General features: G+C 51.6%; 1 protein-coding gene across 1 annotated transcript; it reads left to right on the top strand.

The window, feature by feature from the left end:
- Nucleotides 1-203: 203 nt before the first annotated feature.
- On the top strand, nt 204-24,253 carry LOC120388835 (adhesion G protein-coupled receptor E3-like). The gene is made up of 17 exons (XM_039510928.1): nt 204-240; nt 4,009-4,164; nt 5,002-5,157; nt 8,689-8,820; nt 11,107-11,174; nt 13,906-14,010; nt 15,059-15,236; nt 15,777-15,896; nt 16,604-16,806; nt 20,031-20,201; nt 20,356-20,575; nt 21,097-21,331; nt 22,062-22,128; nt 22,903-22,994; nt 23,262-23,430; nt 23,528-23,635; nt 24,164-24,253. The coding sequence occupies exons 1-17, from the start codon at nt 204-206 to the stop codon at nt 24,167-24,169; spliced, it is 2,223 nt and encodes a 740-aa protein (XP_039366862.1). The 3' UTR covers nt 24,170-24,253.
- Nucleotides 24,254-24,807: the final 554 nt, after the last annotated feature.

Genomic DNA, 24,807 nt, shown 5'->3' with positions numbered 1-24,807 from the left:
CAGGTCTGCCACCCAGATGAGCTATTTCCCTGTCTTTTAATTCCTCCAGCAGATGGAGCATTTGCTGCTGGTGTGGCGGGGTGGGGCCGGCTGAGCCCAAAATAATCCCTTAACCACTTGTTGCCCAGTGTGGGATTTGTACACCCCATCAAATGCTACATTTCCTGCATTATTTGTAAGGCTGCGAAATTGTCACAGAGGTCATGGAAGTCATGGATTCCGTGACTTTCCGAGACCTCTGTGAGTTCTGCAGTGGCCAGTGCGGCTGGCCCAGGGGCCACTTGAGCAGCTCAGGCATCCCCTGGGCCAGCCACACTGGCCGCTGCTGGGCAGTCTTGGCCACTGCGCCCCCTTCTCCCAGCAGCAACCGGGTGTGAGAGGGGTATAGGGGTTGAGGTGTGGGAATGGGTGAGGACTCTGGACGCCGCTTATCTCAGGGGGCTCCCCAGAAGCAGTGACATGTCCCTTAGCTCCTAGGTGGAGGCACGGACAGGCGGTTCTTGCATGGCCTCTGCCCGCAGGCACTGCCCCTGCAGCCAATGGGAGCTGCGGAACCACTGTTGAAGGTGGAAGTAGTGCGCAGAGATCCCCTGGCTGTGCCTCTTCTAGGAGCCGAGGGATGTTGCCACTTCGGAGGAGTCGTTTGTAGCCAGGTAGAGAGCCTGCCAGCCCTGCCAACCCCTCCTGCAGCACCCCTGGGCCATCCTCCCACCCAAGATTTAGTCAGGGGTACATGGTACAAGTCTTGGACACATCACAGGCCATGAATTTTTGTTTACTGCCGGTGACATGTCCATGACTTTTACTAAAAATACCCATGACTAAAATGTAGCTGGAATTATTAGTGATCAGATTTAGAAGAATCTTAGGGTATCTCTACACTACAAGAGTAGTTCGATTTAACTTAGGTCGAATTTGTGGATTCGACCTTATGAATTCGAATTTGTATATCCACACTAAGGACACTAATTCGACTTTGTGAGTCCAAACTAACGGGACAAGCGTCGACTTTGGAAGTGGTGCACTGTGGGAAGCTATCCCACAGTTCCCGCAGTCCCCGCTGCCCATTGGAATGCTGGGTAGAGCCCCCAATGCCTGCTGGGGGAAAAATGTGTCGAGGGTGGTTTTGGGTAACTGTTGTCATTCAACCGTCACTCCCGCCCTCTCTCCCTGAAAGCGCCGGCGGGAAATCTGTTACCGCACTTTTCTGGTCAGTGACAGCGCGGACGCCACAGCACTGCGAGCATGGAGCCCGCTGCGATCATCGCTGCACTTATGGCCGTTGTCAACTCCTCGCACCTTATCGTCCACCTCTTCCACAGTCAGCTGCTGAGAAATCGGGCGAGGAGGCTCCGGCAGCGCGGTGAGGACATGAAGTGTCAGAGTGGCACAGACCTCTCACAAAGCACAGGATCCCGCGCCGCGGAGATCATGGTGGCAATGGGTCACGTTCATGCTGTGGGACGGCGATTCTGGGCCCGGGAAACAAGCACGGACTGGTGGGACCGCATAGTGCTGCAGGTCTGGGATGAATCACAGTGGCTGCGAAACTTCAGGATGCGTAAGGGCACTTTCCTTGAACTGTGTGACTTGCTGGCCCCTGCCCTGAAGCGCCAGGACACCCGGATGCGAGCAGCCCTGAGTGTGCAGAAGCGAGTGGCCATAGCCCTCTGGAAACTTGCCACGCCAGACAGCTACCAGTCAGTAGCGAACCACTTTGGCGTGGGCAAATCTACCGTGGGGGTTGCTGTGATGCAAGTAGCCCACGCAATCGTTGAGCTACTGCTCTCAAAGGTAGTGACCCTGGGAAACATCCAGGTCGTCATAGATGGCTTCGCCGCGATGGGATTCCCAAACTGCGGTGGGGCTATAGATGGCACTCACATCCCTATCCTGGGACCGGCCCACCAGGCCAGCCAGTATATTAACCGAAAGGGCTACTTTTCAATGGTGCTGCAAGCACTGGTGGACCATAGGGGACGTTTTACCAACATCTACGTCGGGTGGCCGGGCAAGGTTCATGACGCGCGTGTTTTCAGGAACTCTGGTCTGTTTAGATGCCTGCAGGAAGGTAGTTTCTTCCCGGATCACAAAATAAGTGTTGAGGATGTGGAGATGCCTACAGTGATCCTCGGGGACCCAGCCTACCCGCTAATGCCCTGGCTCATGAAGCCCTGGACAGTGACAAGGAGCTCTTCAACTACCAGCTGAGCAAGTGCAGAATGGTGGTGGAGTGTGCTTTCGGACGTCTCAAGGGGAGATGGAGGAGCTTACTGACTCGCTCGGATCTCAGCGAAACCAATAACCCCATTGTTATTGCAGTTTGCTGTGTGCTCCACAATCTCTGTGAGAGCAAGGGGGAGACCTTTATGGCGGGATGGGAGGTTGAGGCAAATCGCCTGACTGCTGATTACGCTCAGCCAGACACCCGTGCCATTAGAAGAGCCCAGCGGGAAGCGCTGTGCATCCGGGAGGCTTTGAAAGCTAGGTTCCTCAGAGAGCAGGGTAACCTATGACTGTCCAGTCTCTTTACAGAGAAGCTGAACCTGCCCCTGTTTCACTTACTATTCACTTTTTTCAGCGGTTACATACCCCGTTCCCCAGGTTTCCCCCCTTCCAACAGACGTTTAAAAATAAATTTATTGGAACATTTTTAATTCACAAAGTTTTCTTTACTAACAACTTCGCGTTAAAGGGTTGAAACAGGGACGCAGACTGTGGTGGGTACGGTGTGCAGTGATGTACAGACCGCTTCTACACTCGAGGACTGACAGGCTCCTGCTCCTACAGCGGTCTCTGGGGGGAGGACGGTTACAGGAGGGTGTGCAGGAAGGGGTGGGTTTGCAGGAAGGGGTGAGGGGTGTGTGGGAAGGGTGAGTAGGTGTGGGGGGATGATGGCTCTGGCTGGGGCTCAGGGCATCGGAGAGGTGCATGGCTAGGGTGGAAGGGCATGGTAAGGGCAGCCTGCCTTGCCATTTGTGGATGCCAGGCGCTCGGACCCTGGGGCAACATACACCTCCCAGACTGACCTGGGGCAGCAGACACCTCGCAGAGTGACCCGGGTGCCTAGTGACTGCACTCTGTGTGTGACCTGCTGTTGATCCTGCCCCCATGTCTGTACCCTGTTAATGGTGGCTGTCCTATGCAATTAACAAACCCCTCTCCCCCCTTCAGACAAAGTCTTCTGCAAAGAAACATGACTGAAACAGTAATGAACAGCAAACTATTTTTAATACTCAACTACACAGTTGGGGGATGAAACTGGGATTTGGGATCGGGTGAGCCAGGAAGGGAAGCGATTCTCATACTTTAGGGAATGAGAGCTGTTTGGTACATGAGCGCTCTGCTGGGGTGGAGTGACAGTTTTCACGGCCCCTAGCGCCCCTCCTTCTTGTGATTTTGGGTGAGGGGGGGACAGGACTTTGTGGCAGGGGAGGGCGGTTGCAGTTACAGTTCAGGGGGGCTCTCTGCTCCTGCCTGTGGTCCTGCAGAACATCCACAAGGCGCCGGCGCGTGTCCGTTTGCTCCCTCATTAGTCCAAGCAGCGTTTGAGTCGCCTGCTGGTCTTCCTGCCGCAACCTGTCCTCCCGTTCGCTGTGTGAGCGCTGCTGCTGAGAGAGGGTCTCCCTCCACTGGCTCTGCTGGGCCGCCTCCGCTCTGGAGCTGGCCATCAGTTCAGCGAACATCTCGTCCCGAGTCTTTTTCTTTCGCCGCCTAATCTGCGCCAGCCTCTGTGAGGGGGATGCCGGGGCAGTTCGGGAAAGAGCCGCAGCTGTGTGACGGGAAAAAGGAAGTGATTTCCTTGCAAAGATACATGTTTGCGAACACTGAACACAGTCTACTCAGTTTCTGTGAACAAGACTTGAGTGCAGTTGAGAGTCAGGCCTGTGATTGTTAAGCTCCCAGGGGCCTGATCGCTTGGGTCCCGTCACCCAGCTCAGTACAGGTGGACGATGCAGGAACATCTCCCTGGCAGGACTGTACATAATATCCCCTCTTGTGTTGCAGATATTGATGAGTGTCAGGGCCCGAGCCCAGCAGACTGCGGACCCCACACAAACTGCGCCAACGTTCCCGGGAGTTACTACTGCACCTGCATCGTTGGCTACAAGCCCAGCTCTGGGAAAGCCAAGTTCACACACGCGAGTGAGAACAGCTGCCACGGTGAGGTCTCCCCTGGCTCCCACCTGCTGAGACCCTCCCTCACACACAAAATGCTCATTCCAGGCCTGGCGCTGCACCATGGTGGCTGCTCGCTTTGGCAGTAGCCCGAGGTCTTCAGTGAAGCTGTGATGAGACGTGACCCTCACCTGCTCCCGCAGAGCACGGGGCCGAGTTCACACCTCTGCCCGGCGCTTGGATGGGGAATAAACAGACCCACAGAGCAAACTCCTTGTGCTGCAGAGATGCGCTGGGGAGAGGGGAGGGGACCCTCGCTGGCCCCAGCATGCAGCATCTGGGCTGCTAGTGTCCCCCTGAGCCTGGGAAGGGGCCTCGTGTCTGGGCCATGGAAATAACACAGTGCGCTCTGCCCACTCTGGGCCCTGGTGAGGAGAGAATAGCCACAGCACAGTGTGCTCCAGCCATGCCCTCGATCCTCCCCCATAGGAGCTGGGGGCAGGGAATAGCTGAGGTACAGGGCTCCATGATGACACCCCGAATCTTCCCGCTTTTGGTCCTGGGGGGCAGGGAATAGCTGCAGTGCTGGGCACCCCGACCTCAGCCTCTAAATCAGGGGCTAGGAGCAGGGTTGGGGCAGGACCCCTACAGCAGCTCCACACCAGCTGGGGTGGCCCCTTTTGCAGGGTGGGGGATTCTCAAGTGGCCGTTCCTTGCCAGAGAAGCCTAGTGCCGCAAGAGTGTAGCTGAGAACCAGGCCTGTGATTGTTAAGCTGCTGGGGGCTCGGTCGCCTGGGTACCGTCACCCAGCTCAGTACAGGTGGGTGATACAGGAACGTCTCCCTAGCAGGACTGTACAGAACATCCCCTCTTGTGTTGCAGATATTGATGAGTGTCAGGGCCCGAGCCCGGCAGACTGCGGACCCCACGCAAACTGCGCCAGCGTTCCCGGGAGTTACTACTGCACCTGCGTCGTTGGCTACGAGCCCAGCTCTGGGAAATCCAAGTTCACACACGCGAGTGAGAACAGCTGCCAGGGTGAGGTCTCCCCTGGCTCCCACCTGCTGAGATCCCCCCTTCCACAGACAAATGATCCTTCCAGCCCTGGTGTAGCTCCCGCAGAGCATGGGGCCGAGCTCACCCCTGTGCCTGGCGCTTGGATAGGGAATAAACAGACCCACAGAGGAAACTCCTTGTGCTGCAGTGATGTGCTGGGGAGAGAGGAGGGGACTCTCGCTGGCCCCAGTACGCAGCATCTGGGCTGCTAGTGTCCCCCTGAGCTGGGAAGGGGCCTCGTGTCTGGGCCATGGAAATAGCACAGTGCGCTCTGCCCCCTATGGGCCCTGGTGAGGAGAGAATAGCCACAGCACAGTGTGCCCCAACCCCACCCCCGATCCTCCCCCATGGATCCTGGGGAGCAGGGAATAGCTGCAGTGCTGGGCAACTCATGGCTCATTCAGTCATTGCCGTCTGTACTGATATTGCAGCACTGGGCATCACCAGATTTGCTTGATAACTTTAGGAAGCAGCGGGCGCATGTCTCGGCAGGGCTGCTTTTCCCTTTCCAGCTGGAGCGGCTCATTCCAGACAATAGCCACTTGCTCCCGTTCGCTGACCCAGTCACTTAACTCCTGGCTCTAACCAGACCCGTCTCCCCAGAGCACGGTGCATGTTGGACGCCTGGATTATCCCCCAGCAACGTCACCCCAATGCCCAAGGTCCAGCTCCTAGATCAGCCTGACCTAGTGCTTTCTCTCCCCTTGCAAACATTGATGAGTGCCTGCAAAACACCACAATCTGTGAGCCCCACCGGAACTGCATCAACATGTGTCAAGGTTCCCTCCCCACTCTGAACTCTGGGGTACAGATATGGGGACCTGCATGAAAGACCCCCTACGCTTCTTTCTACCCACTTAGGTTAAAACTTCCCCAAGGCACAAATCGTTTCTTTGTCCTTGGATGGTATTGCTGCCACCACCAAGTGATTTAGACAAACATCCAGGGAAAAGGGCCACTTGGAGTCCCAGTTTACCCCAAATATTCCCCCAAGCCCCTTCACCCCCTTTCCTGGGAAGGCTTGAGAATAATATACTAACCAATTGTCTTTAATAAAAGTGAAGAGCAGACCCTTTATCTTTAGGACACTAACATCAATCAGGTTCTTAAAAGAAGAACTTTATTATAAAGAAAAAGGTAAAAGAAGCACCTCTGTGAAGTCAGGAGGGAAGGTAATTTTACAGAGTAATAAAAAGATTTAAAACACAGAGGATTCCACTCTAGGCTCAACTTCAAATATCCAAAAGCAGGAATAAACCTCCCTCTTAGCATAGGGAAAATTCACAAGCTAAAACAAAAGATAATCTAACACATTTCCTTGCTTTACTTACAATTTTTATAATCTTAGATACTTATTTCAGGTACAGTTTTAGGAGATGATTTTTTCCTGCCTCGTCCCTCTCTCTGTTCCAAGAGAGCACAACAAAGAGAGCACCAATAAAACCTTCCCCCTCCCAGATTTGAAAGTATCTTCTTTTCTTATTGGTCCTTTTGGTCAGGTGCCAACTAGGTTATTTGAGCTTCATAACCCCTTACAGGTAAAGGAGGGATTTTATGCTACCCTTAGCTGTATGTTTATGACAACATGCCAGGGAGTTACATGTGTAAATGCAGTTTGGGATTTGGAAAGAGTCAAAAGGATACGTGTAAGATCTGCACAGGTACAACAGGAGCTGGAAACAATTGTGGCAAAGGCATGCTGCTTCTGGCCTTTCTGCAGTGTTGCTAACACGTGGCGTTGCCTTAAAGCCCCACCTCCTGGAGTCACGTGATTCTGCTTTTGGCTAAAATCAAAATTAGGGCCAGGTCCACATGGTGGAGGAAAAACTGCAAAATGTTACATTGGGATGACCAACAGCTCCCAAACCAGAGTCAACCAAAACGAAGCCAAAATGGATTTTAAAAAAATCTTGCAGTTTTTAAACTGATCTTGTGACTTTTTTGCAGCCTGACTCACGGTTTGGGGCTTTTATTGATTGCTTGGTGTTGGCGATGCTGTTAATGCACTGTCACTGAACTGACCTAGGATCTCTGAAACTAACCCACATGCCTGGATGGGGAAACTAACCAGGTTGCCCTGAGGTCTCACTCTTTCTCTGTGCTCCACCCGGGCAAAGTGTCTGTTCTGACTCCCAGCCTGTCTTACAAATTGGAAACTGAGCCCAGGGATTGAAGGACGCCATGTCTCTTGTCATGCTGCGTAATTCCACCGAGGCACGAGAGTAGGGGAAGTTGTTAGAAGCTGCAACATCCCCCCAAACCTGCAATCAGAGCCCAAGATGCTCTTTCGTAGCACAGCACTGAGGTGGGGGAAGATCAGGTCTTTGCAAAGCAAACTGGGCTGAGAAGGATCCGAGGACTCTGTTGGACAAAAGGCTCACAGGTTTCTGGAACCCATTAACCGAACCCTCAGCAGCTGCTAAGGCTAGGGAAGGAGCTGACATCCCAAAGGAACCAGCTAGGGTCATCAGCAGAAATCAAACCCAGGACCTGTCTGCTGAAAGGACACATCTCAGCTGCTGGAGCTAAGGGAGTAACTCCATTAGCCAGTCATTGTAGCAGGCTGTTATCTGCTTATGGGAACCAGCCACTAGAGCAGGACAAACTTGCTCTCTCCTTGTTCTGAGGCACAACATCATCATCAAGAGGTCGGCACATACAGATCCCCTTACAGGCATGGCGTAGGCCCGTTGCCTTCCAAGAGGTTTTACAATGGAGCAAAAGTTAAGTTTTCTGCCAAAGGAACAAGGGATTTGTTTCAGCCCTGATGCACTCCGAGCTGTGAGCCAGGAGACACAAAGCTCCTCTCAGTGAGGGGGAGCAGAGGGTAAAATCTGCATGGTGAGGCAGGGGAGACACATTCTTGGCCTTCTATGGAGGAAATAAGCTGAAAGAGACAGGTCTAGTGGATACGCTATGAGAACTGGGTTCTAGTCCCAGCTCTGTTCCTGCTGGGTGTCCTTAGGCAATTCCCTGCCTCAGTTTTCTCTCCCACCTCTCATCTATTTAGACTAGAAGCTCTTTATGGCCATGTGGGTGCAGCGCTGTGGGTGCTGTCTTTATGCAAATAATGATGGAGGGGAAGGGGCGTAGCGGGAAATAGCAAAACGCTGCCACGGGAAAGAGAGAGAAGGGGAGTCTGAGAAAGAGCTGCTGGAACTCGGCCCAAGGGAAGGATCCATGAGCGCTCTGGACTCTTCCCGCTGACTGACTTGTTTGCCGATGTCCCGGCGAAGGGGATTTTAGCCACAAGTATTTCTGTGAGAAGCAGAAGCGTTATGGATAAATATCGGGGAGAGCTTAGCTTTCTTCTGGGGCCCTGCCCCTACTTCCTCAGGAAGGATCGCCACCAAATAGCAGGGAAGAAAGCAGAATTGACTGGGGGAGGGGTGAGATGGAGCCGACAGACTGACAGACAGACTAAGCCCCCTAAAATTGGGGGCTCCATGTCTACCCCCATGCGCTCCCAGCCATGCTGTGTGTGACACCCTCCCCCCCGCTTTCCCCTCTCAGACATCAATGAGTGCAACAAGACCCCAGATATCTGTGGCCCCAAGACCATGTGCATCAACACCAATGGGAGCTACCGGTGTGAGTGCCTGGCCGGCTACGTCCCCTCCAACGGGAACACGACCCTGTGCAAAGGTGGGTCCTGCCGCGGGGACATGGAGGGGGCACCTGGGGGGCTGAGCAGGGTCTGGGGATGCACAGGCAGAGGTCTTGCATAAGGGGGCAGAAGGCTGGGAATTGATCTGGGGGTGTCACCATCCCCCAGCCCAGCCTGTCCGTCCACTGGGGTGTTTCTGGTTATGTCAGAGCCACAGGCACCAGCGTGCCCAGGTCTGGCTTGGGGAGCGGGTTAGGTGCCACATCAGGACGAGGCTGGAATGAGACTGATCCGTGCCGGAGCCAGGCCGGGGAGTGGGTGAGCAGGGCCCCCTAGGGATGCCAACTGTCTAATCACACAAACCAAAAACCCTTCTCCCTCCCTTTCTCCAAGGCCCCGCCCTGCCCACTGCATCTCTCTCCTTCCCTCTCTCCCTCACTTTCACCAGTATGGGGCCAGGGCCGGCTCTACAGTTTTCGCTGCCCCAAGCAGTGCACCAATTGCCGCCACAGACGGCGGGGGCAGTCTGTGTGCCCTTAGGGCGGCAGGAGCGTTTCCCCGGTGGTGGCAATTTGGCAGCAGCTTCTATGTTTAGCTGAAGCCACCAGACAGATAAACATAGAAGCTGCTGCCGAATTTCTGCCACCGCGGCGGCGTTTCAGCGCGCTGCTTGGGGGCAAAACAATAGGGACTGCCGCCCCTTGCACATTGCCGCCCCAAGCACCAACTTGGAATGCTGGTGCCTGTAGCCTGCCCTGTATGGGGCAGGGGTTTGGGGTGTGGGAGGGGGTGCAGGCTCTGGGCTGATCCTGGGGAAGGGGGTTGGGGTGCAGGTGGGTTTGTGGGGGGGAGGGTTGTGGGGTGCAGGCTCTGGTAGGGAGTTTGGGTGAGGGAGGGAGCTCAGGGCTGGGGTAGCGGGTTGGAGTGTGGTAAGGGGTGTGGGATCTGGGAGGCGGCTCACGGCTAGGGCAGAGGATTGGGGTTGCGGGAGGGGGTAAAGGGTACAGGCTCCAGCCGGGTGGCGCTTATCTCGGTGGGTCCTGGTCGACAGCAAAACAGGGCTAAGGCAGGCTCTCTTCCTACCCTGTCCCTGCACTGCTCCAGGAAGTAGCTGGCAGGTCCTTGAAGCTCGTGGGGGGTGGGTCAGGAGGCTCCGCACACTGCCTCCACCTGCAGGCACCGCCTCCGCACCTCCCATTGGCCACAGTTCCAGAGTATCTCCAGATTTACCCCAGTGTGAGAGCAGAATCTGGACCCACCGGGAGGAGGCCTAGGCTGTGGGGGGCCCTTGTGTGTGAACTTAAGCCATCAAAAAAAGTTTTCTCTCAAGTGGGATCCCCTGCTGGCTATCAGATGTGCTGGGCATTCCCAGCCCCCAGTGATTTCAGTGCCCAGAACCCGTGACTATGAGGCCAGGCCCGTTAGGCTCTGGTGGCTCCCCTCTCCTCCCATGTGAACTCAGAGCAGGCCCAGCTCCTGCTGGCAGGGAGCAGAGAGGGCGCTGGCCAAGCCCTCTGGGTGGGAATCTCAGTGTCACCAACCCCAGGAGCACAGAGATCAGGAGTCAGACCCCCAAAATCAGTAGATTGGCCCCAAAATTGTGGGATTTTTTCCTTTGAAAAAGATGATCTCATCGTGTCGGGTCTGTATTTTGACTTATGAAGCCACCCTCCCATGTGCTGGTGGCCATTCCCACACTGCCCACTCTTCCCTGGGTAGGATACAGTGGTTCTGTCCACACAACAGGAGCTCTCTGGTTCCTGACGGCGCAGAACCTCCAGCTTCTCCACCAATCCCCCCACATTATGGTTAATTAATTCTGTGCCCCTCACCCAGCTCAGCCATTAGTTCTGCTCCCTGCAGCCTGCACATGTGCCTCTGCACCCCCCAGGCACCTCAGCTCCTTCTGCAGCCTCAGGGGTTCTTCACCCCCTGTCCAGGCCTGCTGCTTCAGGTATGGAGCTGGGGGGACAGAGAGAGCCCAGTGCAACAACAACGACGGGAGTTACCAGTCTGCCTGCCCAGCCGCCCAAATCCCGTCCACTGGGAGCTGGGTCCAGAACCAAACCACAGGAGCAGCAGGGACAGGCAAAGTGGAGTGTAAATGGAGGGGGGAGAGAGAGAGAGTGAGACGTGGAGGAAGGGAGGGAGATGGGAGTTTTGTAGCAGCCGCATGCTATTGGCAGCGCAGGACTGGCATGTGGACAAAGAGCGGCCATTGGGGCTGGGAAGAGAAGGGGATTTTCCCCCAGGCAGGAGTGAGTTAATATGAAAATCTGATGTGAAAACTCTAACGTCTGCTCCTCTCTTCCCATCGCTCCAAGTCCCCAGCATTATCTCCAGTGTTCAGTTCGTGGCCATCAAAGAGACGTTCAGGAATTTCTCTCTGCAGGTACGTTTGACCCCATTATTCATTTGTTGGGGATTTTGCTCTGTGTTTTTTACCACCAATATGGAAATTCCCAGACAAAAACCTTTGCTGTTGCTATTACGGTGACCCATGTAAACCTCAATCCAAGATCAGGGCAATACTGTGTTTGTTCCTTTCATCCCTGGGACTCGATCCTCCTCATCCTTCTAGGCTGGTCCCATCTACATGCGATCAGCTCTTCAAGTCCTTCTCCATTCCAGTTTGTCTTGAAGCAGTTCCTTAGAAACTCCACAGCTCATCACATCCTTTTGTATGACAGCCTGAGCTAGTCTGGAGTCTCCCAATCCTCTTATCTTCTGCATATAAGTTTAGCGCCTTGTTTCCTGTTTGTTCTTCTGACCTTCTTGTCACAGGCCCACACCATCTGAGCCTGGATCCCTCAACTTCTCTATCATTGGTCCTACTTTCACTTGCCCTAATTCCCTCATGTCGACCATGGCCCGTCCTTGTAACTCCAAGCATCCATTTTAAAATTTTCACTTCCTCTGTCTTCATGAATAGCTCCTGGCTCTTCCTCTGTCCCCGGATTTTGGAACCATACAAAAGTGCAGGCCTGATGACCATCTTCTAGATCTTACTTTTCTATTTGACAGGTGTTCTCCTTTCGCAGAAAACTCCCTCACTTCTCTCCCTTTACTCCATGACTTTCCCAGTCTGCTTATACGTTTTTTGTTGAGTTCATCGTTTTCCTGTAATATCATAGAATTATAGGAATGGAAGGGACCTTGAGAGGCCACCTAGTCCAGTTCCCTGCAGTGATGGCAGGAATAAGTATTATCTAGACCATCCCTGACAGGTGTTTGTCCAACCTGCTCTTAAAAATCTCCAGTGATGGAGATTCCACAATCTCCCTAGGCAATTTATTCTAGTTCTTAATTATCCTGACAAGAAACTTTTTCTAGTGTCCAATTTAAACTGTCCTTGCTGCAATTTAAACCCATTGCTTCTTGTCCTATCGTCAGAGGTTAAGGAGAACAATTCTTCTCCCTCCTCCTTGTAACAAACCTTCATCTATTTGAAAACTGTTATCATGTCCCTTCTCAATCTTCTTTTTTCCAGACTAAACAAACACAATTTTTTCAATCTTCCCTCATAGGTTGTGTTTTCTAGACCATTCATCACTTTTCTCACTCTTCTCTGGACTTTCTGCAACTTGTCCACATCCTTCATGAAATGTGGCGCCAGAACTGGACACAATACTCCAGTTGAGGCCTAATGAGAGCAGAGTAGAGCGTTAGAATTACTTCTCATGTCTTGCTTACGACACTCCTGCTAATACATCCCAGAATGAGATTCGCTTTTCTTTGGAACAGCTTTACACGGTTGACTCATATTTAGCTTGTGGTCCACTATGACCCATAGATCCCTTTCCACAGTTCTCCTTCCTAGGCAGTCATTTCCCATTTTGTATGTGTGTAACTGATTGTTCCTTCCTAAATGGAGAACTTTGCATTTGAATTTCATCCTATTTACTTCAGACCATTTCTCCAGTTTGTCCAGATCATTTTGAATTTTAATCCTATTCTCCAAAGCACTTGCAACCCCTCCCAGATTGGTATCATCCACAAACTTTATAAGTGTTCACTGTGTGACATTCTCTAAATCATTGATGAAGATACTGAACAGAGCCAGACCCAGAACTGATCCTTGCAGGACCCCACTGGATACACCCTTCCAGCTTGACTGCGAACCACTGATAACTACTCTCTGGGAACCGTTTTCCAACTAGTTATTCACCCACCTTAGAGTGGCTCCATATAAGTTGTATTTCCCTTGTTTGTTTATGCAGTTACTTGAGACAGTGTCAAAAGCCTTACTAAGGTCAATATATACCATGTCTACTACTTCCCAGCTATCCACGAGGCTTGTTAACCTGCCAAAGAAAGCTGCTGATTTGATGGGATTTGTTCTTGACAAATCCATGCTGACTGTTATTTATCACCTTGTCAAGTATCAGAGGGGTAGCGGTGTTAGTGTGGATCTGTAAAAAGCGACAAAGGGTCCTGTGGCACCTTACAGACATATTGGAACATAAGCTTTCATGGGTGAATACTCACTTCATCAGATGCATGTGTCATATTGACCTTAGTAAGGCTTTTGACACTGTTTCACGTAACCTCATAAACAAACTTATCAACTTATTATATTCTCGGAGGTTTCAAATTGATATTGAACCTTCTAAAACTTCTGTAGCTTTGCTATTGGGTCGTCTGCAGACTTACACACCCATTGTCTTCCTGCAGGAGAGCACTGAATCTACAGTCCATGTACTGTGATTTCTTCTACTGATTTTCATGCTGTTTCTTTCAATATGCACCTCCATGTCTATCTGCATCTTCTTTCACTTCCTCTTTTCTCTCCCCCACGAGCACTACATCAGCTGCAAAACTCATGTGCCAAGGGGCCACTCTCTGGCTGCTTTCTGTCAATGCATCCAGCACCAGTGTGAACAAAAGGGGGCTTAGTCCCAAACCTTGTTGTATTCCAGCTGTTACTAGAAACTGTCCCCTTTCTCCACATGAACCTTGCGTTGTGGCAACAGCAGCATTGTACATGTCCTGGACACGTCTGATATAAAAGCTTTATTCACACAATGAGGGGTGTCAGGATCAGGCCCTGCATAAGGCAAACACCAATGTTGGTCGCCCTTCAGCGCCTGCAGAACTCACCCTCTGCCCGGATCTCTCTGCAGGGAAAGCGGAGCAGTGAAAACAGCAATTTTTCCTCTTTCTTTAATTCGACCTTCGGCTTTTTGTTGTCCACGTTTGGAGACGGGAACGCGACGTTATCACTGGAGGTGAGAGGCTCCGCCCCTTAAATGTGCCCTGCAGACTAGTGCCCCATGTGTGTCCCAGAGCCCTGTGTGCTGCTGTGCCAGGTTAGGAGTCTCACTGGGGGGGAAGGAGACGTAGATACTCCTCAGAAAAGATCTGTGCCCTCCTCTGCTGTGGGGATGGGGGGGAGGGTGTGCACCCTCTAGTGGTGTTTGTGTCTGTGTGCACATGTGCTTTAGTGGTGTGAGTGCATGATTGTGTTTGTCCACCCACATGCCTCCTCTAGTGTTCAGAACTGTTGTTGTTCATCAGAGGTGCTATACCAGGAGTCGGCAACCTTTCAGAAGCGGTGTGCCAACTCTTCATTTATTTACTCTAATTTAAAGTTTCATGTGCCAGTAACACATTTTAATGTTTTTTAGAAGGTCTAGTTCTATAAATCTATAATATATAACTAAACTATTGCTGTATGTAATGTAAATAAGGTGTTTAAAATGTTTAAGAAGTTTATTTAAAATTAAATTAAAATGCAGAGCCGCCTGGACCGGTGGCCTGGACCAGAGCAGTGTGAGTGCCAAAGAAAATCAGCTCATGTGCCGCCTTCAGCACGCATGCCATAGGTTGCCTACCCCTGTGCTATACTGCTAACAGTTAATGGGGATTCTCCTTCAGCTCATCTGTCAGTGACCTGGGTTTTTCAGGCAGCAGGATCTGGGCTCTATCCCTGCCCCACCAGACATTTCTGAGCAGCTGCCAGATGCAGCATAGAGACAGCCTAGGAAGCTGTGGGCTTGTGACAATGTTGTTCCCTGGCATCTGTAATGGAGGGATGGGGGAGCAGGAGCAAACAAGGAAAGACAAAGTGTTCTAGCCCCATTTGACTTCAGGTGCCAGTGGGGCCCTCAGTCAGCCCTCAGAGGGCCCCCTTTATAAAGGGCTCCCCCTCTGAGAGTACTTCTGCCCCCTCAACTGGGAGAGGCTGTGATGCCGATGCCCCCTGGGAACACACAGGGTGTGGCACCTGAACCCCCAGACTCCTCGCTCTCAGGGATTTTCCTTTCCTGTCCCCAGAACGCGACTCTCCCTTTCAACTCGGTCCTGAACAGCACCTCCCCCTGGGACAGCGGAGACAAGTGGGAGGTGGGGTCGGCCGTGACGGTCCTGCTGCAGAGCGTGGAACTGGCCGCGCTGGCCACTGCGCTCCGGTCTCCGGAGAGGACAAAACAGAACATGATGACAGAGTCTCTAGGTGAGGGGGGATGTGTGGCTCTCAGCGCCACCTGCTAGCTGCCATGAGATATGGGGTTACACACTGTGCCCCAAATCCACTGGAAGTTAGAGGCTATATACCATTGTGATGTGAGCCTGTGTTCAGTACAGACACAGAACAGCACTGCCCCTGCACCAGGAAATATAACCCAGCCCCGCCAGTGTCCCCAGGAGCAACAGCAATGCCCGAGAAGGGTTTACATGTAATATTTGGCATTTCACCACTAGGGGCTGCCACGCTGAGCCAGGCGCCTCCCCCCACCCCCACTACTCCCCCTGCTGGGGATGCAGCATCCCCAGGGAGACAGAGCCAGAATAGGGGGAGGGGATATGGGGGGTGGTCATTGCAACTTGGAGGGGGGGCTCCAAACTTCCCCCTCCCGCGGTGCGGAAGAGCCCTGAAGCCCCCCGGCTCCAAGTGGAGTGGGAGGGGGGTGGATCTGGCCCAAAATGGACAGATTCCCAGGGAAGTGGTTTCACAGTGAGGGGCTCTGTCATTCCTCACCCCCAAACCCCGCAGCTATCCAGACGCGGCTCGTCACAGGGAACTGCAGCCAGCACAGCGAGGTCTTCACGCTGAGCGCTCACGAGGAGACGATGGACGTGCGCTGTGATACAATCACCGGGACAGCCACACAAGGTACCATCCTGGGGATGGAGACACCCAGGGCCCAAAGCACAGCACAGAGCGGTTCCCAGGCACCGAATCCCAGTCTGGGTTCCCCCGTTCCTCCCTCCCTCCCCATGGATCCCCAGGCCGGGCCCTGGCCTCTGTCTCTAGCCCTGGAGTGCTCCTTGCTGGCTGAGCCAGTGGTTCTCAGGCTGTGGCCATGGAGGTGACACCTTCGTTCCTGCCTGTCCCACAGCTTGAGCCCCCAGCAGTGAGGAGTTGGGGGCACAGAGGGGAGATGACTCATGACAGGGTCTCTGGTATGAAGTGGGCCCAGAGAATGGAAAGGGCAGAGATGCCCTAGTCTAGCTAGACCCCCAAACAGAGATGTGGGGGACTAGGGTAACGTGGACCCTCAGCTGCCATATTCAGGGCCCCAAATCCTCCAGCACCAGGGGAAGCTCATCCCCGGCCAGCCCCTCTCCTGCTCTCTCTGAGAAAATCCGTATCTTCATCTCTGCATCCTGCAGCTGGATGTTTCCAGCAGGACGCATTCCTGGGGGCTCTGAGGGAGGAGGTAGCACGGTCCAGTGGCTAAACCTTAAGAGTCATGGCCAGGATTCTGGGTTCCATTCCCAGATCTGCCACAGACTCACTGAGCCCCCTGGGCACCTTGCAGGGTCATTCTTTGCAATAGTGTCCCAATCTCCCTAACGAGGGATCATCTCCTCTCCCAGCTGGTGTGGGGGCTGCTGCTTTTATTTCCTACTCCACCCTGGACTCCATCATCAGTGCGAGACGTCTCAGCGAGGGAAATCTACCAGCTGGTGGGAAGCTGGAGAAAAGTCACCTCAACTCCAGGGTGGTGAGTGGGGCCATTGGAGACGGGAGACCCATTAACCTATCCATCCCCGCAAACTTCACCCTGCGACATAAACAGGTGTGTGGAGGAAGATCCCCTCGCTTTGCTCTGTATCTGGACTATCAGAGTTGCATATAGAAGGCACCATCTCCTGTTGGGCATTTGGACCATGCTGCCTTTCTTGCTCCTGATGGTCCTGAGAAGAGGAGGCCTCCTTATTCCTGACGCCTTGGGACTGTGTTACTGGAGGAGGTTACCGGGGGTCGCACCACAACACAAGGCTGTGCAAAGTGCTCTAGGGTAACAGCTCCGCCTAGCTCACCTCTGAGCCGGAATATCTGGAAAGCCGCTTTCTGTAGATAGTGGGGTTCAGGGAATCAGCATGAAACATAAGAACGGCCATACTGGGTCAGACCAAAGGTCAATCAAGCCCAGTATCCTGTCTTCTGACAGTGGCCAATGGCAGCTGCACCAAAGGGAATGAACAGACAGGTTATCATCAAGTGATCCATGCCCTGTCACCCAATCCCAGCTTCTGGCAAAAAGAGGCTAGGGACACCATTCCTGCCCATCCTGGCTCATAGCCATTGATGGGCCTATCTACCTTCCTTTTGAATCCTGATATAGTCTTGACCTTTGCAACACCCTCTGGCAAGGAGTTCCAGAGGTTAACAGTGTGTTGCATGAAAAAATACTTCCTTGTGTTTGTTTTAAACCTTCTACCTATTAATTTCATTTGGTGGCTCCTTGTTCTTGTATTATGAGAAGGAGTAAATAACATTTCCTTGTTTACTTTTACTATACCACTCATGATTTTATAGACCTCTATCATATCCCTGCTTAGTTGCCTCTTTTCCAAGCTGAAAAGTCCCAGTCTTATTAATCTCCCCTCATACGGAAACCATTCTATACCCTTAATAATTTTTGTTGCCCTTTTCTGAACCTTTTCCAATTACAATATATCTTTTTCGAGATGGGGTGACCATATCTGCATTCAGTGTTCAGGATGTGGGTGTACCATGGATTTATACAGAGGCAATATGATTTTTTTGTCTTTCTTATCAATCCCTTTCTTGATGATTCCCAACATTCTGTTCGCTTTTTTGACTGCCACTGCACGTTGAGTGGATGATTTCAGAGAACTCTCCACATTGACTCCAAGATCTCTTTCTTGAGTGGTAACAGCTAATTTAGACCCAATCATTTTATATGTATAGTTAGGATTATGTTTTCCAATGTGCATTACTTTGCATTTATCAACATTAAATTTCATCTGCCATTTTTGTTGTCCAGTCACCCAGTTTTGTAAGATCCTTTTGTAGTTCTCCGCAGTCTGCCTGGGACTTAACTATCTTGAGTAGTTTTGTATCATCTGCAAATTTTGCCACCTCACTGTTTACCCCTTTTTCCAGATCATTTATGAATATGTTAAATAGGACTGGGCCCAGTACAGATCCCTCGGGGACACCACTATTTACCTCTCTCCATTCTGAAAACTGACCGTTTATACCTACCCTTTGTTGTCTATCATTTAAACAGTTACCAATCCATGAGAGGACCTTCCCTCTTATCCCATGACCGCTTATTTTGCTTAAGAGCTTTTGGTGAGGGACCTTATCAAAGGCTTTCTGAAAATCTACGTACACTATATCCACTGGATCTCCTTTGTCCGTATGCTTGTTGACCCCCCTCAAAGAATTCTAGTAGATTGGTGAAGCATGATTTCCCTTTACAAAAACCATGTTGACTATTTCCCAACAAATTATGTTCATTTACGTGTCTGACAATTTTGTTCTTTGCGATAGTTTCAACCAATTTTCCCAGCACTGAAGTGAAGCTTACTGGCCTGTAGTTGCCAGGGTCACCTCTGGAGCCATTTTTAAAAATTGGTGTCACGTTAGTTATCCTCCAGTCATTTGGAACAGAAACTGATATAATTAATAGGTTACAGACTACAGTTAGTAGTCCTGCAATTTCACATTTGAGGTCCTTCAGAACTCTTGGGTGAAGACCATCATGTCCTGGAGACTTATTACTGTTTAGTCTATTGATTTGTTCCAAAACCTCCTCTAATGACACCTCAATTTGGCACAGCTCCGCAGATCTTTCACCCAAAAAGAATGGCTCAGGTTTGGGAATCTCCCTCACATCTTCAACAGTGAAAACTGATTCAAAGAATTCATTTAGTTTCTCCGCAATGGCCTTATCATCTTTGAGTGCTCCTTTAGCATCTCGATCGTCCCGTAGCTTCACGGGCTGTTTAGCAGGATTTCTGCTTCTGATGTATTTAAAACATTTTTTGCTCTTACTTTTGGAGTCTTGGGCCTGCTGTTCTTCAAATTCCTTTTTGGTCTTTCTAATTATATTTTTACTCTTCATTTGACAGAGTTTATGCGCTTTTCTATTTTCCTCAGAAGGATTTATCTTCCACTATTTAAAGGATGCCTTTTTGCCTCTCACTGCTTCTTTTACTTTGTTGTTTAACCACAGTGGCTCTTTTTTGGTTCTCTTACTATGTTTTTTAAATTGGGGCATACATTTCAGTTGAGCCTCTATTATGGTGTCTTTAAAACGTTTCCACACAGCTTGCAGGGATTTTACTTTTGGTACTGTACTTTTTTATTTCTGTTTCACTAACCTCTTCACTTTTGTGTAGTTCCCCTTTCTGAAATTAAATGCTATGGTGTTGGGCCGCTGTGGAGTTTTCCCCAATACAGGGATGCTAAATTTTATTATATTATGGTCACTATTACCAAGTGGTCCAGTTATATTCACCTCTTGGATCTGATCCTGTGTTCCACTTAGGACTAAATTAAGATTTGCCTCTCATCTTGTGGGTTCCAGGACCAGCTGCTCCAAGAAGCAGTCATTTAAGGTGTCAAGAAACTTTATCTCAGCATCCCTTCCTGAGGGGATATGTATCCAGTCAATATGCGGATACGGTAATGAAACACTTAGATATGGTAATGAAGTGGTTAGGGTGCATATGTGTATGTGTGCATGCAGCACTGCCCTCTGCTGGATGCTGTTGGAACTGCTCAGCCATGTGCCACATTCCTTATAGTGCTAACAGCTAGCAAGGATTTATTTCCCCATCGCTCCAATAGCAGGGCCTGGGCTTTTGGAGCAGCAGGATCTATGTTCTCTCTCCGCTGTCACCGGGATGGCTCCAGTGGGCACTGGGGGCTGAGTGGGGAGAGCCGTGGAGCTGTAGGTGGCCTCGAGTTTGCTATAGACATGTGATAACAGAAATGACATTCTGTGGTCCCATGAGGATGAGGATGATTCTGTTGTGTTTCCAGGCCAAAAAAGAGGAGGAAGAGGCTCGCTGCATCTACTGGAAAGTGGTGGCTGAGAACGGCAGCTGGTCTGAGGATGGCTGCACCACTGTGTACACGAACAGCACTCACACCACCTGCAGCTGTGACCTTCTCTCCAGCTTCGCCATCCTAATGGCTCCCACCGCAGTGACGGTTTCTCACCATGAGACTCGGATCACAGGGCAGGACTCAGCCGTGGGAAAAGCTCTCCCTGTAGCGACTGGAGGCTTTGCTGGGGAAAAGGATGACTCGGAGCTGAGGGGGCTGGGCTGGGGTCACTGGTGATTTTCCCTTTGCTGTGTTACAGGAGAGCTACCCACTGACCATCATCACCTACGTGGGACTGACCCTCTCCCTGCTGTGCCTCTTCCTCGCCATCCTCACCTTCCGCCTGTGCCGCTCCATCCGCAACGTCAGCACCTCCCTCCACCTGCAGCTCTGCCTCTGCCTCTTCCTGGCCGACCTGCTCTTCCTCACCGCAGTGACCCGCCCCGGCAGTCAGGTACGGCCTGATTCTCCCCTGCTCTGTACCTCCACGCGCAGCAGGGCTGGGGTGTGTGGCTTTGAACCCCTTTGTGCTCCCTGGATTCTGGGCTGTGCAGGACACAGAGGGGATTCCCGGGGGGATGTTTCCATCCCATTAGGCCCCTTCACACTGGGCACAGTGCTCTGAGTGTCCCCAGCCCCTGGAGTTCAGCCAGTTCTATCCCTATGTCACAGTCTCCCTGTGCCTCGATCCCTCTCCTACGTGACTTGCCCAAGGTCACCCAGGGACTCTGTGGCAGGGCTGAGAACAGAACCTGGATCCCCTGAGCCCTGCTCCCCTGCTCTAATCACTAATCTCTGCTCCCTTCCTGCATCAGCAAAGTGCACCCGCAGGACCCTCCATAGCCTGAGGAACCTGCCGTCTCTGGGTCACGGAGCACTGTACCTGGAGAGCTGTGCTAGCAAGAATCCTGGTGTGCTCCCCCCCCCCTGGGCAGGTCTCCCCCATACTTAGCATTTCCCTTCCCCACCGCAGTGTCCCGAGGCTCTCTGTCTCCCCCAGTGGCGTGTGCTGTCATTGCTGGCCTCCTACACTACCTCTTCCTAGCCTGCTTCTCCTGGATGTTCCTGGAGGGGCTGCACCTCTTCCTCACCGTCAGGAACCTGCAGGTCGTGAATTACACCAGCGCCAACCGGTTCAAGAAGAGATTCATGTACCCGTTCGGCTACGGGTTCCCAGCCCTGGTGGTGGCTATTTCTGCAGCGGTGAATCCTGGTGGCTACGGAACTTCCACACAGTACGTGCAGCGCCTGTCCCGAAGGGGAGCTGGGATGGAGCGTCCATGTGCTTGTCCGGCTCACCCTAGGTCTGACTTGAACCCAGATTTCCCGGCTCGCCCTGCCTGGGATCTGAATGTCCCCCTGGGACCCTTCCCATCCCCAGGGACACTAAGCTGCCCCGAGCGCTGCAGTTGAGTTGCTCCCTGTCAGACATCTACACTCCTCACCCCACTGATGATGCGGAAGAACAAGCCAGAAAGATCCCAGCTTGACTCCCAGCTCCCAGGCTGGGTTTGTGGGGCTGGTGGGTAGGAAACAAATGCACCTTCTTCCTGTGTGCAAATCCCTGAGGATCCCCTCTCTAAAGTGAGCGACTCCACTAAAACAGGGTGTGGCGTGTTCTAGACACCCCAGGTGAGATCCTCAGCTGGTGTAAATCAGGGCACCTCCACTTCCTTCAGTGCAGCTAGGCCAATGTCCATCCGCTGCATGTCTGGCCCTCCCCATCAATACTGCGCCCATCAACCAGAAAGGGTCATGTGAGGAGGTGGCTGAAAGCAGGAGATGCTGAGGAACATGGGGCTGTTCGCCTGCTGCCCACAAGAGAGTCGGCCATGTCACATGCAGGCTGAGATCCATCTCGCTTTTGAGACCCAGCTGCCCTGTGACACCCCCCCTCTCCCTCCCGGGGCTGAAAAAGGGCAGTAATCTCATTAAAGTCACCCTCTTCTTCTTCCCTGCCTGTAGCTGCTGGCTCAGCCTGGACAGAGGCTTTCGTTGGAGCTTCATGGGTCCAGTCTGTGCCATAATCCTGGTGGGTACCTCACAGAACCACAGGGCCCCATTCTCCTCTCACCTCTGTGACCCCATTGATTTCAGTGAAGCAGGGAGGGGAACGTGGCCCATAAAACACAAGGAAAGACCCAGTTAGGTCTCACCTGGATCATCTGCTGTGGTCAGTCCAGGATTAATCCCTGTGCTGTATCCCCAGGCCTGCAGCCATTACTCGGGCACAGCTCCCAGGGACGTCAGTAGGAGTTTTGCCAAGTGAAGACAGAAGAGTTTAGTCTAGTCGAGTTAATGACCCAAGGAACGAGGAAGGGAGAGGGCTTCACTCTGCAATGGTTTTTGTAGCGGGGGAAACAAATGTCCCTACATATTCCTCCCTACCCCATGGAGAAGTTGCGGGGGAGGGGGATTTGTTACAGCTTGGAAGTGGCAGGAAGTATTCTAGAGGCAGGATCTGGAATCTCTGAACCAGATCCTGCTCTCAGTTACACCAGTGTAAACTCAAAATAACTCCTGACTCCACTGGAGAAGCTCCATATTTAACTTTGAGCAGCATCTGGCCTCTGTGATCCCATTGATCTATCTCAGCCCTGGCTGTGCTGTCAGCTCCACGCATGGGGAGGTACCGAGAGCTGCCAGCGGATATTACAGGTGAGGGGATGATTCCCATCAGAAATGAGCAGAAATGAGCAGTTCTGCAGTGTTCGGATCAGTCCCCTGGGATTGTTCTCTGCCTCAGCTGGAGTCACCGGCCCCAGATGGGATGTTTTACAAAAAATGTTTCCCACTGTTCCCACAGATAAATATAACATTCTTTGTGCTGACCCTGTGGATCCTCAGAAACAGACTCTCCTCCCTCAATGCAGATGTGTCCACCCTCAGAGACCACAGGTGAGAAGGCAACAAAACAATCCTGGAGGGTCAGATGCCTTGGTTTGGAAGGTCCTTGGCACCAGAAGGGAGTGAGGGTTTGCAGAAGGGGAACATCATATCTAGGATCCATGGGAACGAATTCCCAGTGTATTTGCATTGATAGCAATACTGTCCCACACAGGAAAGAAGAGGATGGTATCTCCACCCAACATTGCCCAGATCTTCCTGACCCAATTGCTCTCCATAGCATTATTTTAATGGGATCTCTCCACTGCCCTTATCCAGGTTAGTGACCTTTAAAGCCATCGCCCAGCTCTTCATTCTGGGCTGCTCATGGATCCTTGGTCTCCTCCAAGTCGGCCCAGCAGCCGCAGTCATGGCATATCTATTCACCATTTTCAACAGCCTGCAGGGAGCCTTCATCTTCCTGGTGCACTGTCTCCTCAATCGCCAGGTAATGCTCCCAGCACCTTCATCTGCCTTGTGGTGGCCATGTCTGATCTTCTCAACGTTAGTTACATAGTGCAGTGATCGTGTCCCTCACTCTTTAGGTGACAGAGGAGTACAGGAGATGGATCAGGGGGTTCCGAACATCCAGCACAAAATCTCAGATGTCCGATTTATCCATGTCTGCTGTCCCCACTACCAGCACCAAGATGGTAAGAGGTCCTCTGCTCTGTTCCAGTACCAGCCTGTGACACAGTAATCTCAAGCTGGGTCTCATTAGTGCTGCAAAGGTGCTTTTCCCCCTGAATGAGGCAGGATTGGTTATGAGCCAGCTGGGAACATCACTGAAAGTGTCAGTGAGAGTCGGTCACTATCGAGGGGTATCCTAGATGTCTTAGGCACCAGAACAGAATGTCCTGTCCTGGCACCTCTGTGTTCCCTTCCCTTGGCTCTCCTGAGAGCTCCAGGGGTCACTCACTGTGGACTAGGCAGGCATTGGCTCTTGCAGTGTAATGTTCTGAATAGATCCGATTGTCCCCTGGGACTGAAACCTTGTCAGTGCAGACGGATCATCCCCAATGAGCAGTCAGCACCATGAAGAATTTCCCTTGGCACCATTATCCCTATGGGTCAGGATCCAGGGGCTTTGTGTGTCGCATCCCAGAGAAAACCCATCAGTTGGCACATTACATTCTCAGTGGCCTTGGAAGCTATTGTCATTTTTTTGTTTTTCTTGCCAGGAGTAACCCTTCTGCCCGGCGGAGTTGGCAGCAACCAGGGCCGGGTTCAATACCTAGTGGGTTCCAATACAAAACAGAACCAGCTGGAGCCCCTGTGACATTGTGCTCCATATGCTTTATGGAAATATGCTTATGAATAGGACATAACTGGAATGTGCTTGACGCTAAATACTCCTTATGTTGTGTTTTTAGAAAGCTTGTAATCTACTGAGTATGTTCATCGTATTTCTTTGCATATATTATTTCTATATCTGGAGTTAGAAGAATAATATATAAACTTGTGTCACTGATGTAAACATATTAAATGGAGGCCATTAAGGGTGCTCCAGAAACAATCAGTTGTAAATGGCCTTAGCTTATTGGAACATCTTTGAGGGTGATATTACCGGTAATCAGTTTCTTAATGTATTTGGCTTGGACTTGCGTGTTTTGTTTTATTTTGCTTTGTGACTTACTTTGTTCTGTCCGTTATTACTTGAAACTCCTTAAATCTTACTCTTTATACTTAATAAAATCACTTTTGTTTATTAATAAATCCAGAGTAAGTGATTAATACCTGGGGGAGCAAACAGCTGTGCATATCTCTCTATCAGTGACAGAGAGGGTGAACAATTTACAAATTTACCCTACATAAGCTTTGTACA

This window comes from Mauremys reevesii, linkage group 22, assembly GCF_016161935.1.
Source record: "Mauremys reevesii isolate NIE-2019 linkage group 22, ASM1616193v1, whole genome shotgun sequence".
Classification (NCBI taxonomy): domain Eukaryota; kingdom Metazoa; phylum Chordata; order Testudines; family Geoemydidae; genus Mauremys; species Mauremys reevesii.
This window is presented reverse-complemented; position numbering and strand designations above follow the sequence as displayed.